The 26,540-nt window shown below is 50.1% G+C and overlaps 1 protein-coding gene across 1 annotated transcript in view; it reads right to left on the bottom strand.

Annotated features, from left to right (window-relative positions):
- The window catches only part of NAA25 (N-alpha-acetyltransferase 25, NatB auxiliary subunit), a 988,861-nt gene that overhangs the window by 510,335 nt on the left and 451,986 nt on the right, over window positions 1–26,540 (bottom strand). The window contains exon 12 of the mRNA XM_078667429.1: window positions 6,873–7,080. Within this exon, the coding sequence (XP_078523555.1) occupies window positions 6,873–7,080 (208 nt within the window). The remainder of the gene's footprint in view (window positions 1–6,872; window positions 7,081–26,540) is intronic.

The following is a 26,540-nucleotide window of genomic DNA, read 5'->3' as shown; positions in this document are numbered from 1 at the left end:
TAATAATGTTATTCAATGTCACGTTTCACTTCTGTAGATGTACAGAGTAAAAAGCGTGGCACATATGCGCTTCTATGTCCAATTATTCCCAGCTGCTCTTTTAGAAGTTGCAGCTCGTGAATAGATGTCTCGGAAAAAAACATGAAGCCGAGAGCGAGCCGCATTTAAAGCTCTCCCGGCCTGTGTTATCAGAATCCCGGAGCCCTGCTGCCCACAAGTACAGAGCACCCACTGACACACACTGCACTGCCGGACAGAAGCATCCTAAGCACGGTGCTGGGGTCGTCCCCAGAAACGCATTGCACATTGCACTTTCCTAGCTCGATAACATCTTCTTCAAGGCGCCCTCGCGTATCAGACACTCCTTACCTACTCACGCGTACACAAGAATAACCACACTTTTCCGACAGACAGAACCGGCGCCCTCAGTACGGTGCCGGGATTGCCTCTAGCATCAATGTTCTTGTTCCTACCATGAACACATCTCCTTCCAGGTGCCCTCACGTTATCTCACAAAACAAGGTTCGCCATGAAAACAAAAGAGGGCTGACACTTTTTTAAGAGCACACGTGACGTGCAAACAGTGAAGACAGTGATTAATAATGACAGAAAATGCCTGCCGCCTTATCGATGTGAATATGTGTCCCTTTTATTTTCGCTGCATTGTGAGTAAGGTAAATAGCGCCTTCCAATGCCTGCCGCGTTATCGATGTGAATACGTGTCCGACAAGCAATTCATTAAACGGAACACCACCTTGCCTTCACAAACAAGCTTCGACGCTTAGCAGTGCCACGCGCCCCTCTGCAGACTACCCCTGCATTTCAGAGAGGCGCGCGACGCGATCCGGTCTGCATTGGCATGCTGTGGAGACCAGACCTGGCCGCGCGCACAACGTTATCCTATGGGGAAACGCTGCGCGCGGCCAGGTCTTGTCTCACTTTGGCGTTCTCAGACTGCTGAGACGCCGACTATAGTTTTCTGGCGAGAACGTGCTTTCAGCGCGTTACTAGCCGAGACCTAAAAAACCATGGGTGGGACATCCTTCTCTGTTCAAGCAGCCAAACAATGGAACTCTTTACCCCCCAACATAAGATCCACGGACAGCCACCTGATCTTCAGAAAACTAAATACCTCTATAAAGAAAACTAAATCATTGTACTTTTATCTGATACGGCTCCCCCTTACTGCATACTGTAACTTCCCCTTGATACCCGCACATACCTGTTTATTGCATTACCCTCCTGGGTGCAACGGTCCTGTAATATGCGAGCATTCCTGTTTTTTTGTTTATTTTTTTTCTCCCTCCTACTTGATGTGGTTATTGCTTTTTGTCCTTCCTCCCATCATATTGTAAAGCGCTCTGATATCCCTCGGGATCTTGTTTGCGCTATATAAAACTTTATAAATAGAGGCACGAGACAAGGACGCAGTCTGTCACCCCTTTTGCTCGCTCCCACCAGAGAACCATTGGCTGAACTGTTTCAGCGGGAAGACCCAGGAAATGTCGTGAGGGCGGACAGTACAGAACATATTATATCATTATGTGCAGAAGCCCTACTACTTTATTTAGGCAACGGCTCGCTGGGGCACAACACGAGATGGACTTATTGGAGGAATTCACACTGTACTTGGGTCTCCGAGTAAATAAGGATAAGACCTGCTTGTTCCCTGTGGTGGTTGGCAGCCAGAGGTCGGACCACATGCCACATAGTCTGAGCTGGTCCCCGACCATGTTTAAGTGCCTAGGAATACAAGTGTTCCACTCCTTGGACGATTTGTGCGAGGTGAACTTGGAGGGCACCCTTCGATCTCTAAAATCCTTATCTCTTTCTGGCGATTTCTAAAATGATCCATCATGGTGCGAATTTCTTTATCTAAAATGGTTTTATTACCACGACTGTTGTATTGCTTCACTATCCTCCCGGTTAAAATCCTTGGGTCCTGGTTTATACAGTTACATAGCTTACTTAGAGAGCTGGTATGGGATGGTGGCCGACATATGCACGGCTCATAAGGCAATTTATGGCCATGCACCTGTTTATATTAGAGACCGTCTGGAAATGTACTGCCCAAAAAGAACACTTAGATCTTCTGATTCTCAGTTGCTGATCTGCCCTCGGTACAAATTGGTGACTAAGGGAGGGAGAGCCTTCTCTGTGTTGGTCCCTCAGCTATGGAATTAGCTGCCTGAGGGACTACGCAGAGAGGCGAATCTCCTGCGGTTCAGAAAGTCTCTAAAGACATTGCTGTTCGGGAAGGTCCTGGCTGCAATGTAGGCTGCTGCACTACCTCTTTGTGCTGTATGTAGTTACTGTATGAATTCCATCGATTTCCGAGCGCCTAGAGACCTGCAGGTGATTGGCGCGATATAAATCCAACATAACAATAACAATAACAATAGGGTGTCACTAGAGACTCTTAGACATCCCCCTGATGACAGGGGCTTGGGAGTCCCTGATTTTGAAATGTAATATTTAATCAGCCCAGTTACAGGAGGCATTACTGGCAAAAGCTCATGGCCCAGAAGGTTGAGTTCTGTCTGTGTTACTGGAGTGCTGGAAACTATGTTTGCGCCAAATACTTGGGAGCCTGCTATAAACCCCATTGTTACCATTAGTGGGGTTGCCACATGGAGACCTGACTATGTTCTATAGAGCCCAGCAGCTGACGGGTGGACGGATCCTGGGCTGCTTACAGTGGGTGACTGTTTTCAGTTGGGAACGTTGTTCCAGTTGGAAGATTTATAGGCACATTATGAGTTGCTCCCAGGATAATTCCTGACCTATGAAGCACTAACGAGATCGTTTGGAGACCTGTGGTAGGGAGGAACCTTTTTTCTGCTTTTGTTGACCATGGGTGATGCACCGCACTTAGTGCAATGGTTCTATAAAGCATTGTTGGAAATTACCAGACATCCCCTTGTGGCCCCAAGTGCCAAGTGGGGAGCTTTGTTGGAATTGCCAGACCGCAAGTGCAGAGTGATCTGGCAATGCGGCTGAAATGAAAATGAAAACCCAATTCAATTATTTGCACATTACTTTAAAACCTCAGACTTCAAGCCATATATGGGGGAAGACTATGACCATGTCCTAGCTGTGCAGTTCTGGATGGGGAATTTGAGCACATGACTTGCAGCTGCCCCAAACTGCGCTCCTTTTGGGAAGAAGTAATGAATAGGCTGTCCCGTATACTGGGACGTCCACTCAGTTTGTTGGACGTATGTCTGCAGGGATTATTCCAGAGACCTAAGACGGAGAAAATGGACTCCAGGTTTTTGGACTTAGCCCTGGCAAAAAGACGCATAGCACCCGTATGGAAATTGGAAATGGGCCCACGGTTGGAGGCCTGGGTATGAGATGTTACAACCTGGGCTAGGGCAGAGGAGAAAGCCCTCATTCGAGAGAGAACCTGGGGAGTTTCTGGGCGCCTAATTGCAGAGTTGTGGTCAGAGATACTTGGGAACTGTGAAACAGAGTACCACTGATGATTAAGGGGGTGGAGTTGAGGGTAGGGGGTTGTCCTTTGCAGTACTCAGCAAGCACAGGGTCTCAAACATGTGGATATTCTGCATTACATTCTCCAGAGTCCGCACCTGGTCCTGCATGCATGGCTGGCCCCACACTTGCCCCTAATCTGGAGACCATACCCAAAGACATGGGTGGTAAGCCATAATGTGGTATAATACTTTAATTACACTCCCGTCCCCCACCATGGCCGGCCATCTCTTATTAGGGTGGCAGACTGTTGCAAGGAAGAGCACCCATGCACAGGCCCCTCACTAAAGTGCAGTGAAGACTTCCACAAAGACAATTGGGTTTGTTATAGTTTTTTATGTTTATTATTAGAATGGCCGCTACAACAGCTCTTACGGAGCACTAATAATTGGTGGATGGCCTTGCCCAGTATCCCGGTACACCAGAAGGTCTCACTGGTGTACATTATTGACGAGTGGTGTAGATAATATACACAGCATCTGAGTAGGGAAAACAAACAGGCAGACGTGAATAGTGATTTATGTAATTAAATAGAACTCTCTCGTACTGGAGATTTTGCTTAGACATCAAATACTGGTAACTCAATCCTCCATCTTGCTGCTCTAAGACCCTGCGAAGAAGACTATGACTGTACTGTGGCCAGAGACTTCCAAGAACCTCAAGAAGGCTGCCACTCTTCAATCAAGACCAGATCTTCAGAAGACAGCTGCCAAGTCAAGAAAAACTCCATCTTCAAGGAATCCAGATCCAGGCGGATCCGTGACCACTGCCCCCTCTGCACCAGACGCCAGGGGCCCAAGTCAGAGGGTCTTAGTCATCCAGAGATGCCTCCCCAGCAAGCCAGACTTTGTCCATCTGTGACTAGCGTCTCTTGCACCCCACAATGTCGCCTGCAGCCTTCACACAAAGGGTCATCTGACCAGCTGCGGTGAAGAAAACTAGACAACAAAAGGCACCCCTGCATCTTCAGCACCCCAACCTTGGGGAGCCCAGCCGACGGTGGCCAGCAACCCTACAACTTACCTGACTAGCTGGTGGTCACCTTCATCCAGCCTCCTAGATGGAGCCTGCAACTTCTTTGTGCGACCAAGTTTCCCCACCGAAAAGCATTGGGAGCCCGAAGCTGATTTTGCACCCTGCACCTGGTCACACCTGTGCTGCTGTAGCTTTGGTGCTGCCTTGTGGCCCCCTCTGTGCTCACCTTAACCCTGGGGCTGTGCCCTGAAATCTCAGTTACCTACCTCCAATAGGCACCTTGTCCAGTACCCCCAGTCTCCATTGACTAACTTTGGGCACATTGACCTCTAAACCAAACCACCCCAGTTATGCTGGTGGTGCAATACCTACCTTGAAGAGAAAGTTGTGCACTTACCTATTAATGCATATAACTGTTTTCCTTCCATAAGATTGTATTGCCTTTTTTCCTATTGCATTCAACTCTATCTTTCACAACTGCTTTGTGCTACTGTTTGATTGACAATACAAAAGTATTCCTCTGACTGTAAAGCATTTTTACTGCCTAGCAAAACAATTCTTACTGCAAAGTATCATTACTATTCTTGAAACCCGAGTTCCACTTGGTTCTAAAATAAAATAAAGTAATATTTTTTTAATAAAAAAATTGGTTTTGAATTCAGTCTTTGAGTGTGTATAATACTTTGTCTGAGTGTGTACGACAAATGCTCAACACTGCCCTCTGATAAGCCTAACTGCTCAACCACACTACCATAAATAGATCTTTTAGTATTATCTACTTAAGCCTCTGGGGATCTGCTGGACTCTGTGCACAGGATAACTTATTTTGGTAAAGTATATACAGAGCCAGCTTCCAACAGACAGCATTTTGGCAGATGTTAGAGCAGCTACTTAAGCAACATCGGTCACAGGGAGCATCACTCGGTCAAATGTTTAGCATACAGTATCATTTTATTACAGTGTACAGGGCACCAGTCACTTATATGGTGTTGGAGGATGGACACATGGTTGTCAGGTTTATGTGGTACTCAACATCTTTCCTGGGAAAGGACCGCCAAGGGTTTGCCATGGGGTAACGGCTGCCCAGTCCAACAGCAGAATAGGCCAAATGCTGGGAATAGTTGAAGGCATGTGCCCTTCGCCCAACCTAAGCTGGAAGCCTGGTGAAGCAGTGAGCAATGAGAAATAACTGTTGCCCAAGCAGGGCTTTCGTGCTGCTGTTCCACTAAAAAGTATCAGTGGATCCTGTAAAAAGTCCGCTCCATTCAATCGCAATTTCAGTCTGGATGGGAGAACAGTGAAAAGAGGCACCATTTGCCTCAGCATCTAAAGGTGGTAACAGGAGCAAAATGCCATGTTTTGAACAGCTTCCTAGAGCTCAACCGGTCAAAGATTAAGTTTAGCTTGACCAATAGTGTGTTCAAGGTCGCACGAGTCAAGGCAGAGAAAGAGAATCTACTTTTTAATTGGCTATAGTATTCTTGATCTTCAGAAAGAGGAAGTCCTGAGCTTGAAGCAACATCCCAGAAAATTCATCTTTCAAGTAACTGTAGACCTTTTGTAGATAGATCCAGGTTTGGTACAAGGGAACTAACAAGTAATCCACGAACAGATAGGTAGACTGTAACAGTACTCCAGTAGCAGACTGAAATGTTCGCACCACGGTTGCCTGGCCAGCTGCAGCATTCTGTACAGCCTCTTATGGTTTCAAGTCATCTGAGAGTATCTGAGATATAGTATATTCCTATAGCCTAGTGATGAGGCCACTAAAGTATCAACTTCAGGTATGCATATATCTGGATGCCGTGAAGCATGGCAGAATTTGATGGACAATCTTAAGTTGGTAAAAGCAAGCCAGAGAAAGCTGCCACTGAAGTTTCATATCTTTATTAAACTTTTGCAAGGGAAGGTAGCTCAACTAGATCCTAGGACTAGAAGATCAGTTCCCACGAGTACGCTGGATTGAGTCACTGGTATTGATGCACAGAGAAATGCTAAACACCTCAATGTCAAAAACGTCACAAAACTGGAAACATCGGGACATGAGAACTGTAAAGTTAAATGGGCAGCTTCGATGGCATGTTCAATAAGTTTCTTTCTTACCCATTACGTACACTTGTTACCCATTAAGCAGTAGGATGTGATCGGATAGCAAACTCTCATCACTTTCTACTGCGACTATTCTTGCTTGCTTTATTCAAATTTTTTACATAAAACACCCTCAAAAGGTCCACCCATACAATATTTGTTTTGGTAGGGGCTTCACCTAAATAATTAAGGGAAATGTGTCAATCAGGGTAGGATCACAGGCGCTTTAGAATTTGTTACGAAAAACATTAAAGAAGACAAAAACTAGGCACCCAATAGGAAGGATTCAGTTTATTAACTTCAAAATTTCTCACCAAATTCCAGTCCATGACGGTATCGCAGAGTCAGTTCTCGGACAGCAGCAAATTTGAGGTCTTTATCCATAGCATGGTACAGACCAAGCCCCCTAGTTAGTTGCGAAATACACAGGTGTCGTTGTAATGTTTTAACATCTTTTGGCAGAGCAAGTTGATCTTCTGATGGTGCAGAAAGAGGTAACGAACTAAGCAACCGATTTATAAACTGGAAAGAAAAATACACAAGCTAAAGAAAGTGCACTGTAAACAAAAAAAATTTAATTCTCAGAAAATGCCAGGTCTTTCAGTACATTAAAATCACGAAGAACCTAAAAAGAATGCACATTAATCAAACGCTGGTTTAAATTTGAACTAGAGGAATGTATTTAGTAGTAAGAAACAAGGGAGTTAGTGTCAGCAAACAATATGCCATATTCTTGTTTCATTCTCCTCAGAGAATAAAATGGAAGAGTCAAATGACAGTACAGTAATGGCACAAAGTAAACCTAGGACAAGGCAGCTAATGACTATGAAGATACAATGCACGAGATGCGAGAGAAATTATTTAATAACAAGCAGTGCCAAAAAGGTGTGAAGAGAAAGAAGGAGAAGGACTAACAGAAGGAAGATAACTGCAACAACAAACAGCAGCAATTATCTTTCTAAAATAAAACAAGCAGGTCTCTTTCAGAGATTGAAAATACCCTTCCTCGAGCAATTAACTGAAATAGGTTATTACTAAACACAGTTCTATCTTAAGTTCTCTGGAGGGATGCTTAGGGGGAAAAAACTTTTCAGTACAGGTCAAATATTTGCGACTATCTGGTCAAGGCAAGTGCTCAGATTCCTCCTCTGAATGGCTGCATTGCATTGATCTAGGGATTGGCACCAGTCATTATACATTTTTAGTGTGATTACTGTACAACCTGTAAATATATTACCAGTACCAAGTCCTTTGCATATCAAAATACCAACATTACTTGGACTATGCATACAAAGTGTAACCCAGCTGATACAACACACACAAGTGGTCAGTGGTCATATGCTTTGCCAACCTTCCCAGACGATAAAGGTACGCATTCTACAACACATGAGCAGAGTAAGATGCCAGGTAGCCAATGCTTCAATAGTTAGAACATATGCTTTGCAGGCAATACAAATTAAAGGGTATTCATTGGCAGATTAATGAACAAGCTTCCCTTTGTGGTGACATAGCAACATAGTCATAGTCCCCCACACTGTGGAATTCACTCCCACCACACCTACATGTGGAAACCGACCATAGACAATTTCAGAGAAATTTTAAAATCAGGCTGTTCTGATCTCTCTTCTTCATGCCAGTGTTGTCTCTCCTTCCATTTCCAGGATTTTTTTCTTGGCCAGCGCTCTGAGATCCACGTGTGATCTGTGCGCTTAACAAAATCCCATGACTATGACATACCAACACAACCACCATTCTTAGAAAGCCACTGGATATATCGAACTTTTAAGCGCTGTTCAAACATGCAGATGTACAGATTGAATCTGAGAATTATGGTACCTAATCCCCCACTATTTCTTTTGACATTTTTTTACACCTCATCCAAGTGGGCAACAGTTATTTCCTCAGGCTAGTCTATGGGGTAAATTAAAATTTTTGACACTACTTACTGGACAAATGTGTTCTTGCAAAGTCCCTTGACAGACTCTGCCACTTAAAGGGTGAGTGTGGAATTCTTCTGCCAGAATCACCCTCCATAAATTTTGCATTGCATTATTGTAATACTACATTTGTACATTTTTACATGCAATTGTAAGTTTGGGAAGCTCATCTTTTGGTTTAATTAACCAACTGTTTCGGGGGCGCTAGAGGGCACACTGGCAATATGGCCGCACATATGTGAGGCTCTTGCTGCCTGGAAATATTATCCTTTTATCCTACCTGTTGGAAATGGGATCCCCGGCTGGCCAGGGCTTTCGCCAAAGTCAGTCAGAGACCACCACCCCCAAGTCAGGGCAAGGGAGTTACACGCCAAGATAACCCCTACTCACCCTCTAGGTAACGTGGCGCGAGCAGCAAGGCTAAACTTGGAGGCGATGTAGGCTAAGTATTTGCGCACGCACCCCAGCAACAACAACCAAAGGCCCACCACAAAGGAAACTCCACACAAGGTTATATAAAAAATAGCCTTTGTATTACACCAAAACACATTAGATAAAACACACACTTTACAATGTGCCAGAGGCACGGGCAGAATTTACAGGGGATATGTACAAGACAGGGCCACCTGGACCACTGTCAGGAATCAGAAGTAGCACTTTCAGAAATAGCACTTAGAACATAGAATATAGCACAAAATAGCACACAACCAGTAATTACTGGTAACCAGGACCTCACTAGCACCACCTGTACTAGGGAGAAAACAACCACCTATGTATTACAATACCTGTAGGGGTGTAAGAGGAAAACACATGATGCAATGCATAACATTCATTCAGAGGTGTAAAGGCACATGACGCATAAACAATACATTCAGAGGTGCATAAACAATAACAATTGCGCCAAACTCACGTAAGTCACCAGCTGTGACTGTCCCTAGGCCAACTGGCCTCTCTGGGGCTAGGACGCCCTGTGTCCAGAGTCAGGGTCCTAAACGTAGCAGTTGCCCACAAAGTGCTGGGTAACTGGTGCAACAATGTTTGAGCCTGCCAGGGCTCAAAAACAACAGTGGGGGCTCAAGAGCCTCTCTGGGCCCTTCACAACCACTTTGGCGCCTGGAGCCTCTCTCCGGGCCCTAAGAAATAAATGTGGCCCTCCAGAGCCTCACTGGGCTCTACACACGAAATGCTGCCTTGGTGGAGCCCCTCACGGGGGACTCAACTTTGCAAATGCCCCCTGAGCCTCTGGGGCTCGTGAAGCAGAGATGCCCAACTGGCCACTTCGTCAGAGTCCCACTCGGGTACAAACAATGCCCAGGGAGCCTTTCACTAGGCTCCACACCGCGAGCACGGGAGCGCGCTACTGGGGAGGGGGGCGGACACTGTGTCCCGGTGCCCCTCCCTCCCTCTCTGTGGCCACACTCACCGGCTGTTGGCTCTCTCTGGACTCCTCGTGCTGCAGGGGCTCTGTGAGGCAGCCGGGACGTCCTCTTTGCTGCGGGCTCCTCCTACTGCCTCCTGGCGGCACTCTGGGGCTCTCCCTCGGTCGGAGCTTGGCTTCCCCAGACCGGGGGAAGCGGGGGAAGGAGTCGGCCGGTCTTCTCCTCTCCGGTGCAGGAGCGCGGGGTGGGCTCCCGTCTGCTTCCTGCCGTCCCACCAAGGCTTGCCTGACTTCCGGGTCGCGCTGCAGCCAATAGCAGCGCGGCGCTGGTAAAATGGAGGCGGGACTTCCGGGTCGCCGTCGGCAGCGCGGCGACCTGGCAGGGTTCCTGGGCTGCGGCGGTGATTTAAACACGGGGTGAGCTCCCGATGATAAATAAATCACGCAAATATGCGGCGTGGGCAGCCGCTAGAGCAGCAAAATGCAGGGTGGGCACCTGCCTGACAAAAGCGCTCCCAAGCGCTTTGTGAGCACAAACTGCAGCGCTAGGACGAATTCAGCGCTCTCAAGCGCTAGACAGACAATCACAGCGCTCCAAGCGCTATAATCAAAAACGAAGCGCTTCCAAGCGCTAGAGGGCATAAAGCGCGCTCCTAGCGCTACAAACAGGATAAAGCGCTCCCAGGGGCAAGGACAGAGCCCCAGCAAACAAGTCCTTGGGCAGGCAGGGGGGGCAAGGCTGGGCCCAGAGCCAGCACACTGGGTCTCCAGGCAGGGAGACAGCCCAAGTGGCGGTCCTCTGGCCCAGCAGCAGCAACAGCCCCCTCAGGATCCTGGAAGAGAACAACTTCTGTGGGGACACAGCCCCATTTTTATACAGTGCATTCCTTTGTTCAAGGGTGTAGAGTGGGGGCGGAACCAGTCGCAGCTGGTTCTTGAGTACCCTGTTTACCTCAACCACCCTCTCTATTCACTGGCAGGGCTTGGGTCATTAGACACACCACAGGGGGGCGGAGCCAGCATTGTGTGGGGAAAACCCAGCCCATCCAGGACACAGGTACACTCCTCCCACACATCACTCATGCTAATCTCCCACTCACCACCGGGCAGACCCATCCAGACTTCCTGGAGCCTGGCATGCCAGCCAGCTCCAGCCAATCACACGCCAGCACCCTCACAGCACACGTACAGCCATGTCTAGAAATGGCGCTTCGCTACTAGACACATACATGCTGCATACACCATCTCGCAGCATTCACTCTCACGAGTTCACACATACCAGACTCAAGCCTGTACACCCCACGCATCAGGAACTACCAGGGACACATACATTCCCCATGCATTCCTATGGGCGGGCAGGCCTAGCTCAGCACATGCACTCAGAGTGCGCACGCACTTTCCACTGGGACACAGTGAAAGTGCGCAGAATCCCAAAATCACCATCTCCAGGTCACCATTTCAAGCAAAAAGTCTAGGGGTGAACCTGCCCTAAGGGCCAAAGTCCAACACTACCTTAATCACCGTCTGTGATGCCAGCGTCCATATGACCGAAGCGGGATGATTTATTGCGTTATCGGCTGAAGTTTTGCTGCAATCCGCCGCTCCTGCCCGGAGATACAGACGGCTGGAGTTCCGTCCGTGCAGTGGCCTGGAGTGCCCGGATCTGTCGGCCGGCTCGCTGTGTTGCTGGGGGCCGCGGCGCACCACAAGGCGACTAGGCCCTCCTGAGCGCGCTGCTGCGGAGCTGCCGGGTGAGCCCCTCTGACCTGGGTGTCCCGGCTATTGGCGGCGAGCGGCGACGGCCGCCGGATTGTAAGGTGAGCTGCTCGTGATCCTTGCCGGATATTTGGGGACGCATCGACCTGCCCGGCTGCCGCATTGCCCTGCGACGCCCTTCTACCGCCGGCGGACCTGACGGCCATGATGACTGCGACTGCGGAGTGTCCCAGGTGAGGCGGGGCTGTTCCTCTGCCTGCTTGTGCCCCTGGTTGCCGTGGTGGGCCGTTGCTGCCCTAATCCCGCCCTGTGCCATCCTGTGGGACCGACCGACCTGGAGCCCCGAGAAGGACTCTGCCTGCTGCGCTGCGGGGCTGCTGATATACCGTGTTGAGCTGCAGAGCCCGATGGTGAGTGGCGATCACAGTGGTTGTGGGTGCTGAGGCCTCGTGGGGATCATTCCTGGCCGTGGGTGGCCCACTGCTGACGTCTCCTGCCTGGCGGAGTGGCGGCTGGAGCTGTGGTGGGGCTGCGGGCTGTGCTTTTGGGAGCTGTGCCACCATCCGCAACCTTGCTACCTGCTGTGTTCCTCCCTTGCCGCAGAGACCTGCCTGCCGCCCCCCTGGGTGCATGACCGAAGACGGCGAGGGGCTACACTGCCTAAAATTGGCTGCACTTCGGCGCTCCTGGCGCTATACTATTTGGTGCTGGGGACGGGTCCCTGAACTGTGCTGCTGGCCTGCTCTCCTTCGCACCCTTGTCTGCTGCTGCCTATACTGTTGATGGCGGCCTGGGTTTCATAACTCGGCTACGGGGAGACGTCTCTTCTTCTGCTGAATCCTCCGGCTGGCCATCCTGCAGGGGGTGAGTGCTACGTGGCTGCGGGGGAAATCCTTCACCTACTTGGGCTGGAGCTTGCGGGACGATTTTGAGCTGCGACACTGTGCCGGAGACTGGGCGCGACTGTTTCTGATATTTAGACACGGGTAAGCCGGATAACAAACAACCGAAACTATCTTTTGACTCCACTGCATCCAAGAGAAACTCCCGGGCTGTACAGGATGCGGGGGCATCCCGCTCTCCCTCTACGGTACCTAACTCTGCTATTCAACCTGCTGCCCCTGACTTCCAGCAAATGATGCAGGAAATGCGACAAGGATTTGCGACCATAGTAGACAAGGTTGATAAGCTATCATCACGAATGGATGCAGTGGTACAAAAACTGGACATTCATGAGGAACGGCTCACAGCAGTGGAACAGCGCGTTTCTGATCATGACGATACGGCTGCTGCCCATACTACTCGCCTGGCACGGATGGATAATGTCCTCCGGGTAATCGCAGCGAAGAATGAGGAGTTGGAGGCCAGAAGTAGGCGCAATAACATACGCGTGATTGGCGTACCGGAGACGACCAACGTGGGTAGGATGGAAACCTATGTGGAGAAGATACTCATCGGCGCGATCGGTGAGGAAGCCTTCTCTAAGCAGTTCATCGTGGAGAGGGCGCACCGCTCTCTTGGACCGCGGCCGGCCACTGGGACGCCGCCGCGACCGATAATCGCTCGTCTCCTCAACTATCGGGACCGGGACACAGCCTTGCGTGCGGCTCGCACACTCTCTTATGACGGAGTCAACTTCACCATTTTTCCGGACTTCACGCCTGTGGTACAGGAGCAGAGGCGTAAATTTCTGGATGTGAAGAAGAAGCTCAGGGATCTCCAGGTGGATTACGCCCTACTGTACCCTGCCAAATTGCGAGTGACATCAGGCGAAACAACTTTTCTTTACTAACCCACAGCAGGCAGAGGACTTCGTGAAGCGGCTTAAGAGAGAGCGGGCTGCTGACCGACGCGGTGGAAATGGGACAGGAGGGGATCCAGTGCGCCAATGAAGATGAGTGATATTGCATGTTCTTTGGTTGTGATGTCTGCTGGGTGCGCATGGGGGGCTGCCGTGTGCTGGTGTCATATCTCACAGACTTCTGCTTAGCTGTTCCCCCCCCAGCGGAGAATTGCAAGTTGGGATTTTCTCCTCTTTACTTATCACATAAAACATGTGGACGCTGGTCATGTTTCGGACTATGGTGGTTAATTACTCCAGGCACCCTCCCCCCGTTGCCTGGGCCGCGCCTCCTTGAACTATGCGGGCCAATGGTGAGGCATGGGGGGTGGTTCTGTGCGCCCCTAGACTGCACCCTGAAGGGTATTCCCCATGCACTTTGCTTTTATTGGTGCTACTGTTTTGGTTGGGAATGTTCGTTGTGGGAGGGGGGTGGGTGAGGGGTCCTGGCAGGTTGGGGTTGCTCAGGTGGGTGGTGGGAGGGGGTGTAAGTGCTCGTGAGCGGCCGGCTCATTTGCTTGTTCTCTTGTCATTCACTATTGGTGTTGCCGCTGTGCTTTTGATTGGGTTCCTGCTTCACAGGCTTATATTCTACAGCGCGCTACCGGGCTTCTACTGCTGTAGGTCCTTGTTGCATGGAATCTGTGTCTCTGGCGCTACTCCGGCTATTCCGCCGAGGATGTTGTTGGATGACTGCTGTGAGTGGGGGTACAGGTTCCTGCAAGGGGAAATGTACGACATTTGCACGAATGCTTAGCGGCTGCTACACGCGTAGTTACTGCGGTTATGGGGTAGGTTGCCACCCCTGTTTGCTGATGGGCTTGGGGTGGGATAAGGGGGAAGGAGACACTGGCAAGTTGGGGAGGCCTGTGTGGGAAGTTGGGGGGGGCTGGGGGAATGTTTGGGGGATGAGTGTGTTAGTTGAGTGTGATATACAAGAGCGGAAAGACGTGATGGTATGTTGGAGTGCCGGCAGCGGAAGAAATGATTACGCTTCATTGATGTTGTTGGTGGCGCACTTTTGCGTCATACAGCTAGTTCGACTGGGCTTATATAGGCGCAGGGGACGTTAACAAGTGTAATTTCATATCGTGGAATGTACGAGGGCTTAAAGATGCGCGTAAATGTAGACAGCTCATGGCCTACTGGGACAGGCATGACGTTCAGGTGGTCATGCTGCAGGAGACTCACAACCCGCCGTCAACTGCCCCTATGTTTGGTGGAAGGTGGGCGGGAGTGAGGGTCTTTTCAAATTATTCCTCTTATGCTAGGGGGACGGCCATCCTTGTACATCGTGCTCTCCCGTTTACGCTACAGGGTCAACGCATAGATAGAGAGGGGAGGTATGTGATTCTGTGGGGGAGGATGGGTGGGGTTACAGTTACCATGGCCAATTGTTATGCACCTAATGTTGATGACCCTCATTTCTTCACTGGACTGTGGGGAGCTGTGATGGATGTGGGCTCTAGTTATCTTATCTGGGGTGGAGATTTTAATGTGGCTTTGAACCTGAGGTTGGATAGGGCTGATGGATGTTCGTCATATCATCCCAGGGCAAGAGATACCCTTCATGGGATAGTGGAAGAGGGAGGATTAGTCGATGGCTGGAGACACCTGCACCCTGAACAACGTGACGGCACACATTTCACATCTTATACGGGTACTTGGGCAAGAATTGATTACATATTTGTATCTAAGAACTTAGCACCATATGTCCTGAATGCCCATCACCTGCCCAGAACACACTCTGACCACTGCCCGGTTTTGTTAACCCTAGATATGCCCGGGTTTGAAAACCACGCCCACCTTGGCGACTACACCCTAACATTCTGGTGGACACGGTCTTCCGCGAGGAACTTAGGGGCGATATTGAGGAGTTCTTTCCCCGTAACAGGGATACCGTGGATAGTGTGGAAACAGTATGGGAGGCATTCAACGTTACGGTGAGGGGTTGGTGCATCGCTAAAAGTTCCGGGGTGCTCAGAGACATACAACGTACACTCCATAGGTTGGAGGGTGACCTGGGGGCCCTTGAGAGGAGCGTGGTGCAGGGAGCTGGGGGGGGGGGGGGTACAGCAGGAATTCAGGGCAAAACTATCAGAATACGTAGCTGAGGCGCAGAGGGAGGTGCACTTCAAGGGAAAGCATTGGAAGGCCCGCGTCTACAATGAAGGGGGAGGCCTGGAAGAGCGCTGTCAACGGTAGTACGGGAGGCACGTGGCTCGAACATTATTTTAGAACTCACAACACCTGATGGGGAGGTACGGAGAGACTCAGCTGGCGTACTTAACGCTCTCCAAACGCACTATGAACAATTATACACGTCTCGGGCGAGCGGTGACGTGGATTTGGATGGCTTCCTGGGGGATATTGCGCTCTGCTGGATAAGCGATACCCATAGACAGTTTCTAGGGGCGCCACTTGAGCTGGACGAGGTAGGAGATGCCATCATGTCCTTGAGCAACGGGAAGGCACCAGGCCACGATGGGCTTCCCGCCGAATTTTACAAATGCTATGTGGATATCATGGCTCCGGTTCTGCGGGAGGTATTTGAGGATGCCTTGGAGGTGGGAGTGCTGCCGCGCTCTATGAGAGAGGTGGTAATCACATCTTTACTTAAGCCTGTTAAACCCGCTATGCACTGTGATTCTTATCGCCCGCTGTCGCTCCTGAATTGCGATGCCAAGATCCTGGCCAAGGTGCTCGCCACGAGACTCTCCTTGCTCATGACCACGCTTATTCTGCCCGATCAGTCGGGATTCGTCCCTACGCGATCTACCTCACACAACCTCCGTACGTTTTTCTCCCTGATACAGACAGTAAGCCCCGGGATACCTCTCGCTGCAATCTTTTTGGATGCATCGAAGGCCTTCGATTCCGTATAGTGGGAGTTCTTGTTCACGGTATTGCAGAGGATGGGGTTTCCCCCGATTTTTGTGAGCTGGGTGCGGTTGTTATATACTGCTCCGACGGCGAGGGTGCTTGCGAACGGCTGTCTGTCTGATACGTTTACTATCACGAGGGGCACCCGCCAGGGATGCCCCCTCTCCCCATTGCTCTTCGCCATCGCGATAGAGCCGCTGGCTTGCCGCATCCGCCAGTTTCACAAAGACAGCGCCTTTAATTGCTTTCGGCGACAACTTTCTATTTCCCTCTACGCGGATGTCACGCTGTTCGTCAAGGACCCCCAGACTACCTTGAATACCTTACTGAGGGAGTTTGTCGCCTTTGGGGGCCTGTCTGGCGTCACTATCAACTGGGGAAAGTCCCAGATCTTCCCCCTAACACCTGCTGTGTCGGAATTCCCGCTTGACTATCCTCTGGAGTGGTGCACCTCGGAAGTGCGCTACTTGGGGATACAGATATCGAGAGATCGGGGAGATACGCTGCGAATGAACTATGGTGTAGCTGTGTCGAAACTATCTGATTCGGTGACACGATGGATTGCACTGCCCCTCTCCATGGTGGCTAGAGTCTCCCTCATAAAGATGGTGGTTTTGCCGCGCTTCCTTTATCTCTTCCTCAATATTCCCTATCACCCGGGTGCCTTCTTTTTTAAAACTTTACGCTCTGAACTTATACGACTGGTGTGGGGGGGCAAGCAGGCGCGACTTCGCTGGGCTGTTATGACGCAACCTTACAATGTGGGGGGTTTCGATGTCCCCGATTTCGAGGTGTACTATTTGAGTGCCCAGGCACATTACTTGTACTATTGGATAAAGCCCGCTCCTTTCATGCCTCAGGTTGCAGCAGAGGACTGGATAGCGCATCCACTGCCATTGACTGGGGTGATTCATGCCCCCGTATCGGAATTGGAAATGCACACTAATACAGTGACGTGTACAATGGATGCATGGCATAGAATTGGGAAGCGGTTGCACGCCTCATTATTATACACAGCCAGATTGCCACTGTCGTATCACCCACGGATGGCGCTTTTTCAGGAAGCGGGATTCCGCCGAATGTGTCGTCGGCTGAAGATACTAACTTGGGGCGACCTATTCCAAACTGGCGTGTTTCGGTCTCGTGATAGTTTCTTTGGGGAATTTACGCCCAACCCCCTAGAATTGTTCTATTACATACGGCTGCGAGAGGGCTTGAAAGCCTTGCTACCTGAATACCCCCAGGAACCACCCAGTGTTGCCCCGCTTGCGGTTGTGTTGAATAGCGCGTATGGTGCACATCTAGTGTCCAATATCTATAAATGTCTCCGGAGGGAGCTGCCTGTCGTGGAGAGTGCGGCTAGAGCGCACTGGTCCTTGGATCTTGGCAGTGAGATCACGGAGGAGCAATGGGAGTATTGTTGTGACCTATCCGGGACTGTGATGTCTAGCTGTCGCTTCAAAATGATACATTACAAATTCCTCCATAGGCTTTATTACACGCCGGTCAAGAAGGTCAGATTTGGCCTGGCGGACTCGGATAGATGTGACAGGTGTGGACAGGAGGGGGCGGATTTCTTCCACTTGGCGTGGGGCTGTCCACAAGTCCAAGAATATTGGTTACAGGTCTGCAAGGGTCTCTCCCTCATGATAGGGGTTACTATGGACTTGGATCCACTGCTGTTCCTACTGGGTTATACCGCACAGTTAGCGCGGACGATCCGGAAATTCACGAACGTTGCGATTTTATTAGCGAGGAGACATCTGGCTTGCAGGTGGGGTCGGGCCGGGCCCCGAAATTCAAAGATTGGGTGCAAGACATGTTATATTGTCAGGAACAGTATGGAATATTCGTAGAACTGCTGCCTCCCAGCTCCAGGCCTGCTGATATCTGGGGCCCTCTGCAGACATACCTTCTCACACCTACATCACAGGGGGGGGGGGGTGGGAGGATGCCGACGCTACTGGCCTATCCGTGGCTTCGGACTCGGAATAGATACAGATGCACTGGGTGGGGCGATGGCGGAGGGGGAGCGGTGTAGGGGGATCACACTGACATTGCCATATTGGTTGTTAGGACTCCCCTCTCCTGGCCGGCGTTTCTGCGTGCCGGTGTGAGCATGCAGGTGGGATCAATTTTCAGGGTTCCGCTTGTTAGACGTTGTGCACTGTATTGCTGCTCCGTATGGAGATCTAACTGACGGCTATGCGCCGACCCTGCGCCGCCGTTCCTCCTAGGGGAGACTGTGGTATATTGAGCCTGATGATTGCGGTGCTGACTCTCCTCAATGTTGTATTAACCCTGATGTTTGTGCTGTCCCACATGCTGTGCCCCCGCTGACCATTACTTAGTTGCAGGTAGGCTTGCTGTAAGAACTGTCGTATCTTTGCCTAGTACAGTATTATTATGCTAATGGATGCTCCCGTTGATTGCCCCTATACTAATCTTTGAAGACTTTCCTATTGCATTACTGATTGTGTATCGCTGCCGGCCTAAATATGGTTGTAGGCACACTGCTGTGTATATTCGCACGAATGACAATAAAAAACTTTTAAAAAAATAAATAAATTAACCAACTGTTTCAGTTTCTCTTGTATGTGAGTTCAGTTTCTCCCAGATTGAGTTCTTGGAATTGTTGACCTTGCTCCTAAGTTATATTCCCACTTGAAACATAGGGCAAAATGAAAGTAAAGCACATGGGTTGGGTGAAAAATTCTGCTTCGCCGGCAGAGTTTGGGGTTTTCCAAGAAACGCAGAGTTCTGGCAAAATTCCAACCGCCGCGTGGCAGTGTTTTGCCTATGGCGCAGCTCACCAAAGTTACTTTGGCGAGCGAGAATTTGCGTTCTCTGGCACGATTTTCAACGCTAAAATGCTTCACAGCGAGAGTTCTCAACACAGATGGTCGCAGCATATCGCTACCATTCGCGTTGAGACAGCTGCAGCTCTAGTAGAAAATCTACTCTAGCTGCAGAAAGAAGCAGTGCCCTCCGGTGCACTGCAGGGTGTTTTTCCTGTTGATTTTAAAGCACGGAACAAGTTCTGAATGCTAAAAATAAGTGCAAGCAGCACAAAGTGTCAACATTCTGGAAGTCTGCTGAATCTCGCGTAGTTTTTAGGTAACTCTGGAGTGAAACTCTGCGAGTTCTACCCACCCCTATAAAGCACATGCCGTAAGAAAGAATAGGAGCAACAGCATAATTAACACAAAGGAGCCTTTTTCTAAGAAAAAGGCTAATCAGGGACAAGGAGGGGTAAATTCGAATAGTCCAAACAGTGAAACGGGTGGACCAACTACAAAATCAATGCATGAAAATGAGAGGAGGGAACACCTGTGTAGGAAAGTGCCTCTTTTTGCATGGTTACCCCAACTTTTTGCCAGATACATGATGCCAATTTGACGGAGTGTGTCCTAGGTCCCTGCTAATGAGGGACCCAGTGTGAGAAAGTGCCATCTTTCTTGCATTGGTATGCCCCCACTTTTTGCTGAACTGCTGATGTGCTTTGACTGAGTGTGCCCTGGGCTCCTGCCAACCAGGTGCACAGGGCCTGTGTTTCTTACCTAAAACTGTGTTGAAACTAAACCCCAATTGGCATCTCTGGCCACCTATCAGCCCCTAGTAAATGGTACCCTAGGTAGCTAATAACGAAACTAAACAAATTGGGAGTACGACACAAACAACTCCTACCCTCCAAGGCCAGAGCAGAGTGGCAGCATGACCTACAGACGCAAATAGACGATGAAATGTGGACCTATTGCTGCGTCAGCACGAAAAAGCTCTTGTTGAATGGAAGGCACAGATTAGTGCATTTCAAATATTTGAACCGAGTCTATTACACACCGGAGAGACTGCACAGGTACGGTCTGAGACAGTCCCCGGAATGCGAACGCTGCCACGCACACATAGCCGACTTTCTACATATGGCATGGAACTGCCCAGGGGTCCACAAATTTTGGGGGGAGGTGTTCTTAGAAATAAGTCAAATACTGAATGCAGAGATAGCCATCTCCCCGATGCTAGCACTGTTGGGATATTCGAAACCACTACCAGTGGCATTACGGCGCCTGGTGGATATGGCTCTACTTATAGCCAGACGGGTCGTCGCCACCTGCTGGATGAGGGGACCGTTACCCACTAAGAAGAAATGGGCTAGAGATATGTTGTACTGCTGCACTCAATCGGAAGTGTATAGTGAACTGCTCCCCCCTAAGAGTCGCCCCAAGAACGTCTGGAGCTTATATAGGACACATGTCGAGACATGCGAGGGCAAGGAGAGCGGAGAGCGGAGAACGGGATGGGGGCTCGGCTGAGCTAGAGGCGACGGGGAACCAGGAAGCGGGGCCTGAGGAGGATCTGGGTTGGGTGCACAGAAGATAGTAACTAGTCCCGGGTTGGAGAGGGTGTGATGTGATTGTAGGAAAGCGTAGTGTTTATGAGAGAATGCGTTGGAGGGTTGAGTTGAGAGGAGGGAGGGGATTAGGTAGCAGTCCGGGGTTCCATGGAGCATCTCCCTCGCCTTCTCCCCCCCCCCCCTTTTGGCGGTAGTCTGGGGAGACACTCGGGTAATCCATTCAGGGACGTAGTTTAGACAGGCACACTATTGACAATAATGGGTGGGGGGTTTGTTGGGGTAGGTAGTAGATATTTCTTTGAACAGGTAGGGGGTGTTGGTCAGCAACTTGCGGGAGCTGGGCTGGACAATTGTAAGTAACGCTATGCGGGGAATGCTCAGGGGTTACAGAGAAGATAGCGTTGTGTTGCCTGCCACTGATTCATTGGATATTGATTCACTGTGATAAACTTGTGCGCCGCCGGGCCCCCGGGATGTCGGCGAAAAGGCTGTGTTCAATCCTGCTAGTATGTTCGGATGTATTAGTACAATACCAGCTCTCGGCCCTCTGGGTTGCGAGATGTACGCCTTGTATCATGTTTGGCAACTAAATAAAGGTTTTTGAAAATTAAAAAAAAAAATGGTACCCAAGGCATGGTGACCAGAGAAGACCCCTAAGGGCTGCAGCACTTATTGTGCCACCCTTAGGGGCCCTGTACCCTGACAACCACACACTGCCTTTGCAGGCTGAGTGTCCAAGTACAGAACTAAACAAAGAGTCTACATGGCACACATCCCTGTGTGTCATGCCCACAAGACCCACTGCCCTGGCATACCTCAGTCACCCCTCTACCTGGGTGCCCTATGCCAGTGGTGTGGGCACAGGTGCATGAGCCCTGTGCCCCTACAGTACCCAGGGCCATTCCAGGGCACTGTAAGTGCAGTGATGCCATTAAGAGTATATGGTGCTGGGAGGTTGTCATTACGAACTCCCCAGCACCATAATGGCTCCACTGAAGACTGACAAGTTTGATATCAAACTTCTCAGCACATTAACCCACACTGATGCCAGTGTGATATTTAATGTAAAATGCACCAGAGGGCATCTTAAAGATGTCCCCTGAAATCCTAACCTAATATCCACGTCTGGTCTGAGAGGCTGCCTAGGCTGCCACACAGCAGACATGTTGCTGGACCCCTGGGTAGAGAGCCCCTCACTCTCCTGGGCCTGCAACAATGCACATCCTGGGTGAGGTGCTAGGTCTCCTCCCCCAGGATGGGCAGGGGGAAGCTTCAAAGGCCTACCGCCCTTGTGAGCTTCTCCAGATCACTTGCTGTACTCGGCAACTGTCCCCCACCAGTTCTGACCCCCACTTTGGCAGGCAGACTGGCGGGAAACCCTACGTCAGGAAGGGGAGCGTGCCAGCCTGTGCCAACCTCACCCCTCAGGAGGGAGAGGCAAGGTGAAGCATGACCCTGGGCTCTGGCCATCTTGAAGATGGGGAGCCCTGCCTAATCACAGTTAGGCTCCTGCCCCCCTCCCAAAGGAGAGGAGCAAGCTAGTGGGTGTACCCACCCCAGGACAGGGACCTATTGGTCCCTGCCCTTGCCTTACCTGTAACGCCCCTAAATTCAGTATTTAGGGGCACCCCGAAACCTCCTTCCTCAGATCCAGATAAGAAAAGAAGAAAGAAGATCAAGAAGATGACCCGCCGTGCAGCTACTAACAACAGGACGACACCAACTGACTTGGCCCCAGCCCTACCGGCCTGTCGATCCTGGAACCTGCTCCTGCTTAATCCCGGCGACTCCTGCGGACAGCAACCTTGGACAACCAGGAGGACCTGACTGTCTTGACCCTCTAACAGACTAGGACTCCCCTGAGCAGAGGCTCTGCTCCAACAACACTACCCCTGGTGCCAGCCATGAACCGCGAATCCAGCCCACTCTGCACCCGCCAAGCCCGGCCCGTGCCAGAGTGATCCAAGACCACGAGGACGTCCCCCCGGCGACTAGGACCCAAGGTTCAGTGCCCAAAGACCCTCCTCGACGACCCAGACGACGCCTGCAGCCTCAGAACCAGGGACCCACCCCCCAACCGCGACCAGCTGAGGTTAAGCTTTCCCGACACCAAAAGACACCCCTGCGCCCGATGCCCCACAGTCCCCTGTGCCTTCCTTTGGGGTACCTACTTCTTCTCCAAGATCCCTTACCTCTCAAAGTGGTGGTCGCACCTGAATAATCTCCGTACCCGAGCCTTTGTTCACTTTAACTTTCCTATTGGCTAACATTGAGCGCCCGACGGCTCAAAAGCACCCTGCTCCCAACCGCCTGAGTGGGAGCCGCCTGAGTGCCGCTGGAGGTGCAACTACTACCCTACTGTACTTCCCCACTTCCCATGAGTAAGTGACCAGGAGCTCAGCTCCCACAGCCGCGTGGACTGCTTGCTTGCAGCCACCAACCGAAGGCCCCCTACCCTGCATTGGATTGCATTGGGCCTACTCTCTCTGCACCCGGCTGCCTCTGTGCCGCTGAGGGTGTAACTACTGTAACTTCCTGACCCTGGGAGACCCCCGAGTCTATGCCCAGAACCTTGACTTCACCAGTCGAGTACGCACCTGGAAACCGATAACTCACTTTTCTGCCATTAGATAACATTGACTGGTTTGACTCGAAAAATCTTCAAAGTGTGAAGTTTTGAAACTCTAAAATATTCCTATAAAATCAGCCGAGTAACAAATTTCGAATTACTCACCTGGAGTCAGGAGAGGAGCCAGTACTGTATCTCTCAGCCGAGTACTGAACCGCAAAAGTAATTAGAACTGTACTTAACCATAACCTGAATTTCTCCCATAGGAAACCATTGACTGTTTTTCTCTGACATTTCTTCTAAGTGTCTACTTTTGAAAATGACAAATATTCCTTAAAAATCGTACCAACTACTAAAACGTAAATACTTACTTGTCTTAGGTAGAGACCCCAGTACTGAACCTAGGAGTCCAGTCCTGGATTACAAAAGTAAGGAGAACCTACTTTACCTGTGACTTGAATTTCATTAAATGGGATAATATTGCTAGGTTTTCACTGAAAAGTGTGTGTCAACTTTGAAAATACCTTTATATTCTTTAAAAATTATTGCAATAACCAAAACGTTTTTACTAAACTGTTTTCAGCTTAGACCCCAGGACTGAATCTAGAATCAAGTCCTGGAGTTACAAAAGTAATCTATAAAGTAATCCACTCCATTTATGTAGAAAAACCCATTGAGCTCAATGTTATATTGTGTTTAGAATTGTGTTGCCTACTGCAACCCCTGTACCTATTGTATTTATAAAGTTTATTACCTTTCTGCAAAGTAATTATCGGAGATCATGCATATTGAGAAAAGTATATTTTGATACCGGTTGGTTCTAAAAATAAAACAACTATATCTTTAGATATAAAAACAATTGGCCTGGAGTTCAGTCCTTGAGTGTGTGAAACCTTTTGCTGACTGAGTGTGTACAATAAATGCTTTACACTGTCATCTGGTACTGCCTTACTGCTCGACCAAGCAACCACTTTGGAGAGTAAGGTCAGCCCTGACTTTAACCTCTGTTATACCTCTGGGGGTTGTGGTCTCTATACACACTGTACCTTACTTTGTTCCGGTATATATAGAGCCACTTTCTCACACCAAGGGCTTATGTTCTTTCCCAAAATGGTACCTTTGTCTCCACAATTGCCACACCTCTGGGTTACAAGTACGTCCCTTGTAAAAGGTACCCCTGTCACCAAGGTCCTTGTGACCAGAGCGGGCCTCCGAGGGCTGTAGCATATATTATGCCACCCTCAGAGACCCCTCACCTTAACACCCACACACTGCCATTGCAGGCTGCATGTTTTGGTGCAGACCAAACTGAAGAGTCAACAGGGCACAAATACCTGTGTGCCATGCCCACCAATACTGCCTGTGGCACGGGTAAGTCACTCCTCTAGCAGGCCTTACAGCCTTAAAGGCAGGGAGCACCATACCAAAGGGGAGACATAGCTGCAGGAGCAATATGCCTTACAGTGTCTGTGCCATTCATAGACATTGTAAGTGCAGTGAAGCCAGCAAAGTTGAGTACATGGGCGAGGAGTTTGTCAGCATTAACTCCACAGCTCCATGATGGTTTTAGGTTTAAATCATTTTTATTGAAGCAGCACAGAAAAACAGAACATACATTGCATGTGAGATGCGGGTCTGCGATGGATAGAAGCGCGTGTGGGGCTCGGAAGCCCTCCTGATGGTTTTACTGAAGACTGAGAAGTTTGGTACCAAACATCTCAGCATAATAAACCCCCAATGATGCCAGTGTTGTATTTAATGTAAAATGCACTCAGAGGCATCTTAGCAATGCCCCCTGAAAATCGACCAACCCTAGTGTGGCTCCTGAATGGCTACCCACCACCTGCCACCGCAGACAGGTTTTGCTGTCTGGGTCTTGAAACAAAGCACATCATGGGCAGAGGGTCCACAAAGGGGATACTTCAAAAGCTTGCCACCTTTGTTTAACTACCTACAGCCTCTTCTGCTATCAGCAAGTGGCTCCCACCGGTTCTGTACCCCACTTTGGGATGGAGAAGCAGCAGGAAAACCTGGAGACAAAGGGAGATGTACCCACCTTTGCCAAGCACATCCCTCAGGAGGGGGAGCCAAAGTGAAGCACACATCTCAGTCCTCTCCATCTTAAAGATGAGGGGACTACCCCAATCAGGAAGGTGGCATAAGAGGGGCTTGTAGATACCCCAGGGAAGGGACCCATTGGTCTCAACCTGCTTGCCCCTGTAATGCCCCTAAATCTATTATTTAGGGGCAACACAGAACCATGCTCCCCAGATATGAGAACCTAAGAAGAATAAGAACCTAAGAGCCATGCAGCAGAGGAGACAAAGGCTACTGACTTGGCCCCAACCCTACCAGCCTGTCTCCTTCTCCAGAGACCCGGCTTCCAGAAATTGGCATGGTCTGCAGTCAGCAACCTCAAGAACCCCGAAGGGCCTGTGCCGACTTCCACAAAGACTCCCGTTGCCACCGGATTTGTCCAGCTAAGAAACAAACACCAGTCTCCGGATCCATGCTGATCCGCGACACTACACCACTCTGCGCCAGACACCCATGGCCAGAGTTCGAGTTACTCACCTATCCTGTGAAGGCTCTTCGGTGATCCTGAACTCATCTGCATCAGTGGCTGACCTCTCCACGAAAACCCCTTTGACGCCTGCAGCCTCTGTTCAAAAGGCATTTGGTGCTAGACACTGATTTGCACCCGACCGCCCCAGTGCCGCTGGTGGTGTAGCTTTGGTGGCGCTTTGTGGCCCACTCTCGTCATAACAGGTGAGTAAGTCAGAATTCGTAATTTGGCTGATTTTAGAGGAATATTTCGCTCAATAGTGAAGGAAGGGGGCAGGGCCTGAGGTGACATGTGTGCAAACACGTCCTGTGGAGCGTTTTAGGTTGGGGAATATATTCCTCTTCAATCCTGAGGTCACCTGTGAGCCAACTAGCCCACCAGGTACCTCCAGTATGCGCCAGGGAGCTGCGTTACAGAGAGGTGTTCAGAGGGCACGCCCTCTTTTTACAACACTCTTCAACGCAGCTCCATGGCGCTTACTGGAGGTACCTGTTGAACTAGTTGGCCCCTAGGGGACCTCTGGATTGAAGAGGAATATATTCCCCAAACTAAAACGCGCCACAGGGCGTGTTTGCACACATGTCGCCTCAAGCCCCGCCCCCTACTGTCACCACTGTGCAAACATGCCCCGTAACGCGTAAGTCGGGGGATTAAGTCCCCTTGCATACTGGGGGTCCCTGGGGCCAACTAGCCCACCAGGAACCTCCAGTATGCGCCAGGGGGCTGCTTTGCAGAGAAGTGT

The sequence above is a fragment of the Lissotriton helveticus genome, chromosome 11 (assembly GCF_964261635.1).
Source record: "Lissotriton helveticus chromosome 11, aLisHel1.1, whole genome shotgun sequence".
Classification (NCBI taxonomy): domain Eukaryota; kingdom Metazoa; phylum Chordata; class Amphibia; order Caudata; family Salamandridae; genus Lissotriton; species Lissotriton helveticus.
The sequence above is the reverse complement of the archived record's forward strand: the minus strand, read 5'-3'. Positions and strand labels throughout refer to the sequence as shown.